This window comes from Arachis hypogaea, chromosome 15, assembly GCF_003086295.3.
Source record: "Arachis hypogaea cultivar Tifrunner chromosome 15, arahy.Tifrunner.gnm2.J5K5, whole genome shotgun sequence".
NCBI lineage: Eukaryota > Viridiplantae > Streptophyta > Magnoliopsida > Fabales > Fabaceae > Arachis > Arachis hypogaea.
The window spans coordinates 74,285,812-74,294,331 of NC_092050.1; the positions used below are offsets into that span (position 1 = coordinate 74,285,812).

The following is an 8,520-nucleotide window of genomic DNA, read 5'->3' on the forward strand; positions in this document are numbered from 1 at the left end:
ACATATTATATACTGACTTGAAATTAAGAATCTAGTAGATAAAAGACTTTATGGACATCGATAGAAAATCTTGTAGAGAAGATTCTGAAAATGACAAACGAAAAAGGAAGAAAGAAAATTTGAAAGAGAAAATAGTTGAAAGCGACAAACTAAATAGCTCCACAGTTTATATAGTATAGCGAACTCAACGTGAAATTCGTCGAGGGTATGGCAAACTTGCTCTAAGCTCCAAAAAAAATATATCTCAAAAATTAAAGTTCAAATAATTTGTTTTTGAAGATAAAGTTTTTTTTTATTTATTTCCAAAAAAAAAAAAAAACCCACATACTAATCTTTGAAGTTGTTTCTCTGAAACATATTTTTTAATACTTATTTAGATGCTTTTAAGACAAGTTGTTAAAAAAAATATTTTTTAAATAAAAAATATTTTTTTATTTCTTAGCGTATTAGACAAAATTTTAATGATAAAAATAAAAAATATCTTTTAAAAATTATAATTTATACTTATAAAAAAAATTTAATTAAAAAAGATATTTTAATATAATAAATAAACAAAAAATATTTTTATATAAAATATTTAAATATAAAATTATTTTTATTAAGATCATTAAAAAATCCCAAACAAACTCTTAAAGGGAGATAACTATCCACGTGTCATAAAACTATATGGTACAGATGAATCTAAGTAAATGATAGAACGACCCAATATAAAAAAGTGTTAATGTCTGTACAAATGTCAGTTAATTAGCAATGACGGTGTTGGTTAAATGATTAGCACCTCAAGACTTCTTTACAACTTTCGTCTCAAAATTTCAAAAAATCTACGACCCATCGTCATCCGCAAGCCGCTGATAAATAGTGAATACAAAAAGCTATAAACTCTTACTTTTTTCTTTTATTAATTATCCAAAAATAAATTAAAAAAATTTGCATTCTATTTTAATTTTAACTATACGTAAATATACAAATTAGAAAAATAGTTTGCGTTTCTCATTTGATCCCAGCAAAACTAACTTTGAGGAGAAAGAAGAAAAAACGCTTTCTTTTCTGACTCTAGATTATAATTCCAGGTATTTCATGCCTTCTGTCATCCAATTAAGGTTTTCCATTCTTGTCTTTCTGAATTTTTCACATGCAGTTCAAAGGGATTGCGAGAAAAAAGTATTCTCAAATTAGATTTTCACCATTTCATATAAATTTAAATTATGAATTTGTGCTATTTTTTTTCTTTTGTGCATTTTTTCAGTGGATGCCAGAAAATAATAATTAAAGAATTGAATTACACTTGAATTATCTTAGAATATCATTATTTAAATTTGGAAGGAGAATTATTGAAATTTTATTTTTGAATCTTTTTTTTTTTCGAATTTTGAAGTAGAGTTTTACTGTTGATTATGATTATGGTGATTGCATAGTTGAGTTTGTGAATGTGTGGGGTGGTTGTGGCAATGATAGGAAAATTTTAAAACTGAATAGTGTGATTGGTGCTATTTATAGGAGTGCCTGCAATGTATGTGCCTGTGGCTCATTCAGCCACACCTGAGGTTGGATTTCCTAATGAAAGTGGGATTTCCGTTGTGACTCTGGATCAAATTCCACGGTGGATTGATGCTGAGCAATCTGTGGGACATGATGATAATGGAGATTCATCATTTTCTAATCCGTACTTTCCGGATCCTTTGACTTCCCAATCAGAAGCCGACAGTGGTGGCATTGGCTCTGTGTCGAGGTTTCCTGTTGACAATGAAGTTAATTTGAAGATATACCTGTGGAGGGGAAATCCGTGGAACCTTGAGGTGGATGCCGTGGTCAATTCAACAAATGAGGTAAGATATTATTTCTTGTTTATTGTTATTTGTTATCATTGTCATTATTGTTTTGTTTAGTGCTACAGTATAAGTGTTTAACATTGTTTATGTGGGTAATTATAGAATTTGGCAACTAGGTAAGATAAAATTAGGAAGGAATGATTAAAAATAAAATTGTCCTTATTGTGGTGAAACCAAAATAACGATACAATCTCATCTAAATTGGGTTGGACATGTCTAGAGAAGACTGGTAGAATATATGGTAAGGACAATAGATTAGGTGGAGAGCAATTTAACAACTAGAGGTAGAAGAAGATCAAGGGGAAAAATGGCTTTAAAGATGAACATGATTTACGTTAGGATACTATAGCTTCATTACCATATAGTGGATGATACCTAGTGGAATAAGGTTTAGTTCTTGGTTATTGCAATGCCCGAGTTACCATCTTGTGTCGTCTTTTTCTTTTGACAACAATTTGTGCAGTTCAAAATAGGACAATAAGGGCTTGAGAAGGAACTTATGCTTATTTATAGAGGCGCTTGCTCTCTTTTTGGTTTTCAATGAAGTAGAATTCTAGGTTAGTGATGATTCTATTGCTGATAAATAATGGTACCTTACGTCGTGCCCTTTATCCAATAAACTTAACCAAATGCTAATTTATATTTTCCATTAACAATAGTTAACCTGTTACTTGTGTTTACTTGTGGCCAAGGGAATTTGGTTGAATATAAGTGATCTCAAGTTTTCTTCACATTGTCTATCCTAAACCATAGACCATTATAATTATGCAATATTATAATGATATTATAAGACCTCTAGTAAATATGAGGAATCTATATTACAATTAGTTTTTTCACCTGGTTTCATTCTTTGACACAGGTCATGGATGAAGCACACAGCAGCGCTGGGCTGCATGCTGCAGCTGGACCTGGTCTTGCAGAAGAGTGCGCAACTTTGGTATAGATCACATTAATTACTTTGCAAAACTGTTTTGTCATGTGGTCATTATTGATGACATTTGAGCTTATAATTGTAATGATCAAAGATATGTGTTGAACATATGAGTGTGGTTGTACTAGATGAGTAATCCTAAAGATAAAGTGCAATTAAGAATGACTACTTAGACAAGAAGTAGGATTGACACCGTTTGAGATTTGAGAAGTAGATTCACGCCTAAGATGGTTAAGACATTCAAAAAAGACCAATAGAAGCCATTTAGGCATGATAGACGGTGCAGAACATTTAGAGGTAGAGAAGACCAAGAAGATCCCTGATAAGTAAAAAAAAAATATGAAGGACTCGGTTCTAAGTGCCAGTTTTGAAAACTTGGTTTTTGAAAAAACAAAATGGCATTGTTGATTCATACGAGAAAACCCTCTTGTTATTGTTGTTTGAGCCAGGAGTTTGATAGGAAGAATGGCTAAGATGTAAGCATTGCATCAGTATTAAGTATTGTTACTATAGTGCCTTAACATCTTTATGGATTGATATTGCACGTCTTTATTCTTGATAGGGTGGATGCCGAACGGGGATGGCTAAAGCTACCTGTGCATATGACCTTCCTGCAAGGTTTGTGTATTAGCCTCTTACAATCACTTGTTAAGTAAAATTAGAGCAATGTTAGTTAGCAATATTTTCTTCTCATGTGTTTTGTTCGGAGACGGTTAACCATTTGTTAATCTGCACAAGTTATTTCAATATACTCTACTGTTTTTTCATAAATTTATATTTCTTTCTTATTTGAATGCATCATACTACACTATTGCAGTCTCTTGCACAAAATTAAGTTTCCATCCATATGTTGTCTTATGCCTTTTATTAATTTCTCGCAGAAAAGTTATTCATACTGTTGGGCCAAAGTATGCCGTGAAGTACCACACTGCTGCTGAAAATGCTTTAAGTCATTGCTATCGGTCTTGCTTGGAGGTTCTAATTGAAAATGGCCTTCAAAGGTTTTAGTTTCAAATTTTATGTCAATTTGTTAGGGACTTGGGTATTATGGGTTGCCTAAAGTCTCACATCGACTAGTATGGGATTCTTGATGTTGTATTTAAGAAGAGTGGTTCTTCCCCTTTAATAGCTAGCTTTTAAGGTGTGGTTTTTCATTTTACTTAGGTATTTGACAGTGGTATTAAAGCTTGGGTTATTAGCACCATGAAAAGGGCTACCTATGGGTTGGATTAAAGTGAATACTAAATAGCAAATATTGGGAGTATGGATGCTTGATGTTATCATTAAGTAGTTCTTCCCCCTTAATAGCTAGCTGTTAAAGTGCGGTTTTCCATTTTACTTTAGTACTAAACACAATTTTTCTAGAAATAGTTATTACTATGGAACCTCCAATGTTACTTCAATGATCTAAAACTTGCTTCTTCTATGCCATATATCAGCATTGCTTTCGGCTGTATTTATACAGAGGCAAAGAATTATCCTCGTGAACCGGCTGCACATGTAGCTATAAGTGAGTTGTTTTCTTGTAAATTTACTGTTTTGTATGATTTTGATTATATTTATATTTTGGGAATTCAATTTAAACTGCTTTTGAAGATATAATATATGATTCTTGTTCCATACTATTTTAGGGACTTAGGTACTATGGGGTGTCTAAATTTTCACACCAAGTAGTATGAGATTACTTTTTTATTTTAAAGTGTGGTTCCTCACTTTTCTTGAATATTTAACATCAAAATAACAGGTGTTGCTGGCAATAACCTGAAAAATAGCATATATAGGCATAATTTACCCTACTCCCCAACCCCCCTCCCCAAACAAAAGAAGCTCTTACCTCATGAAGTTGTCGATCAATTTATTGTTGTTGCTTAATGTTATTTTATTTTATTTTTCCATTTAATGAGTGGCATTAAGATTAACAATTGAGAGCATGACAAGGTTCTGCATGACTGGGAAATAAAATACATTTTCAAGACCTAATTTGTGCTTGATTGCACCATTGTACACAATTTTGAAAACCTTCTACTTATTTAATCAAGCCATGGTGAACCTATGTACTATATTGTATGATTTTCAATGTTGATAACCTGGTATCATTATACTATAGCTTTCTTCTTGTGCCTTTTTATTCAGGGACTGTTCGACGATTTCTCGAGAAGCAGAAAGACAACGTAACTGCTGTTGTATTTTGTACTACCAGTACAATGGATACCGAGATATATAAGAGGTTCTTTGTTTCTCTATTGTTGATACCTAACTTATTTTGAGCGACATGAACTTCCCAAAAGTATGTGGAAATGTCTATTTGCGTTTCTATATTCGGTGTTATGTTACTTATTTGTTCTTACCTTTATTTTGTTTCTACTTAGGTTACTTCCACTTTACTTTCCACGGGATAAACATGAAGAGGAGGTAGCTTTGTTAAAGCTTCCTGCAGATGTTGGGGATGAGAATGGAGAGACTGTCATAGATGAGCGTAAAATCAGAATCAAGCCTTTACCTAAGAAACAAGTTCGAAGACCTCCTGAACCTCCAGCTGATGTTCCTGTTAGTGATATAGGCACAATTCGTAGGTTAGTGAATTCTAAACTTTTAAAGAGATTTCTTCATAATCTATTTCTTTTCTACATAACTCAGTGTGTTGCACTGTATACCAATACCTGAATTCACATTAACAATATGAACATAGATAAACAGTGGATTTTCACTGAGCTTGATATGATTAACATAATGTTACATTTGTGTACAGCTTTCACTTTATTTCTCTGAATAATATTGCATCATATAACTAAAGTACATCTGCATGAGACATTTGTGAAAACATTTTCATGCAAACCCTAACATTCAGGATTAACAATGGCCACGATAATTTATTGCTAGCTATTTTAATATCCATTCAGCATCTCTAAAAGTACGAAAGGTGCATAAAAACTTGCCAAAATAAAGTTTTGTTTTCTCCTTCCAGTTTACAAGTTGCTCTTACACTGGTTTTTATGTTCGTACATGACAGTATAAATTGCTGCTACTAACGTTTTGTTTAAGTTTTTTCTTTGTTTGATTAAACACCATATCCATTTTTATTGAACTATTATAGGACTTCATCATATTTGGATTCATTTTTGGATCCTGCCTTCATGTCTTTGATTAAAGACCCTGATGAAAGACGTCTGGAGCAGTGGGAGAAAACTGTTAAAGCCCAAAATGGCTGGAATTTTACTAAATTTCTTGGACTTGGCGAGCTTGGTGGACCTCCATTGTCTGCTGCCGAAGAATATTCTCTACACTCAAGATATCTTTCTAAAGCAAATTCCTTAAATCTTTCTGAAATAGCAGAGATGAAAATTATGTATGTATCCTATTTTCATTATCACATATGTTAGATTTATTAGTTTCTAATTGCTACGAAGTCTCTAGGGTAAAAGTTTTCTGATTTTTGGAGTCTTATATAATGATGGTATTCATGTTCTTTTGTACGATTTTATCCAAAACAATGGTGTTCATTCGCTAAAGAGAGGAAACGATATGGATAACAATTAATTCTCATTAGATTTCAATCATAGATTAAAAAATATAATAAAATCTCTATTTTTTTAATTATCCTATTAAAGTATGAAGATTTTATGCAATTTTTAAGATTGATAATAGGCCTAATTTTAGAGGCATTTATGTTTGTCAGCTACCGTGGAGGTGTAGACAGTGAGGGTCGTCCTGTCATGGTTGTTGTGGGGGCTCACTTTTTGCTCAGATGCCTTGATTTGGATCGATTTGTGCTCTACGTTGTGAAGGTGATTTGGTCTGATTATACCAATTGTCTTGGCATATTTAAGTTTTCCAATTAAGCCATTAAAAATGTTTCAATATCTAATATTGTGAATGTTATTTCTCTTCACAAATCATATATGGCCATAAGTTTTAACTCCTATGTTATTTCCTCTTCCCTTTTTTACTCTTCAAATATAATTAAAATTATCTTAATGTTAAATTTCAGGAGTTTGAGCCTATAATACAGAAGCCGTATACTATTGTCTACTTCCACTCTGCTGCATCACTACAGATGTAAGTGTTAGAGAGTTTTCTTTTGGGGAAAAATGGATCCTGTAAAATAAAACTACTAGAGAACAAGTTATATTTTATGAAGTATTTGTTTTCCATGTAGGTTGTTTTATGAAACTTTATGTACATTAGTATTCCTAAAATTAGTTGCTTCAAATTTGTTTACAGTATATTTTCCTATATAGGCAACCAAACTTAGGATGGATGAGAAGATTACAACAAATACTTGGTCGGAAGCACCAGCGGAACCTACATGTATGTACATATGTTTGTCTTCCTAATATATGTTTTTATTTTGCCATGCATTACTGTTGAACATTTGTTCTTTATATTCTGACAGGCGGTATATGTCCTTCACCCATCTTTGGGGCTAAAAGTAGCTGTATTTGCGCTCCAGTTGCTCGTGGACAATATGGTAAATTATGCATCAAAATTATTTCGTTGAACTCAAACTTGCATAACATTTGCAGGATATCCAAATGCTTAGTCATTGTTGATGAACTTTCAGGCATGGAAGAAAGTGGTATATGTTGATAGACTATTGCAGCTCTTCCGATACGTCCCTCGTGAGCAATTGACCATTCCAGATTTTGTGTTCCAGTTGAGTTTTGTTATTTGTTCTCCTAGTCATCAGTATTTGTTTTGTTCATAATTTTGTTCATAAAACATGCAGTTTCAAGTTATGTTTGGTAAGTGTTTCAAAGAAGAAACAAGACAGAATGGTTTTTTATTTGGGTTTCCACTATCAGTTTTTCCATGGAGAGAAAATTGAGAAAATTGTCTCAAGACAAACATTTTGCTTGTTTTTATAATTGTCCAGAAATACTTACCAAATGGAATCTTAAGAGTATATTTGATTTAGGAGTAAAAAAAGGGGATGAAAGTTTTCATTGATGAGCATCATGTTTAAAAATTTCACCCTATTTTTTACACAACCAAACATAACTTCAATTTATACCTCTTGAAATTTTGCTTTACACCAACGAATAAAATTTATTTTGGTGTTTTTCTTCACATAGGCATGATTTAGAAGTGAATGGAGGAAAGGGTCTCATGGTAGATCCAAGAACAAAGTATGTTTATCACAGACCATGAACATGTCATCATGTGCAGTGCCAATCATCAATAGATGATGATAGTCTGATAGATAAGTGTCAGCTATTGTTACTTCATTATTTGTCTTGTCCCATTATTATAGGGAGTGAGAAGAGGATCTATTTGCGATGTCCATTGAGAAATTGTCTTTTGTTTCTTCAATTTTTTTGAAGCAATGATAAGTTTCTATGTAAGTAAAAAATAAATATTATGAATAAAATTCAAAGTGATTTTTTTTTTCTGTATTATTTGAAGGTGGCTGATTATTGGCTCTTAAAATAAAAAAATTTTGAATAAAATCTGGCTTTGAGGATTCTCGTTTTTCTCTCAATATTCTTAATTTCTTATATTAACTAATCCATATGGTAGACTCTTTTTGCTGTGATTTGGCATGAAGTCATCATTTAGCTTCTCCTTTTTTTCTTTTTTTTTTTTTGTGGTCATGGGTAGGCCTGAAACAGACCCGACCCGGAAAAAACCCACCCAAAAAAATTCAAAACAGTACAGCGTACTCTCTCTCCCTCCCAATCCTTGGATTTTTCCCAAAATATTAGAACCCTATACGTGCTTCAACAGCCTATGACAATCTTTCTTATCTTGATGGCCATATTG

At 32.4% G+C, this 8,520-nt stretch overlaps 1 protein-coding gene across 2 annotated transcripts; it reads left to right on the forward strand.

The window, feature by feature from the left end:
- Positions 1–735: 735 nt before the first annotated feature.
- On the forward strand, positions 736–8,156 carry LOC112750299 (uncharacterized). Of its 2 annotated transcripts, none has more exons than XM_025798944.3 (15): positions 736–1,070; positions 1,498–1,826; positions 2,689–2,766; positions 3,323–3,378; positions 3,642–3,761; positions 4,200–4,270; positions 4,894–4,987; positions 5,130–5,333; positions 5,855–6,106; positions 6,437–6,545; positions 6,749–6,816; positions 6,999–7,068; positions 7,154–7,228; positions 7,322–7,413; positions 7,833–8,156. In XM_025798944.3, the coding sequence occupies exons 2-15, from the start codon at positions 1,509–1,511 to the stop codon at positions 7,906–7,908; spliced, it is 1,683 nt and encodes a 560-aa protein (XP_025654729.1). In that variant the 5' UTR covers positions 736–1,070; positions 1,498–1,508; the 3' UTR covers positions 7,909–8,156. The 2 variants fall into 2 exon arrangements, 1 of the variants encoding a protein (XP_025654729.1); XR_003175634.3 differs by having other exon boundaries at positions 738–1,070; positions 6,982–7,068.
- Positions 8,157–8,520: the final 364 nt, after the last annotated feature.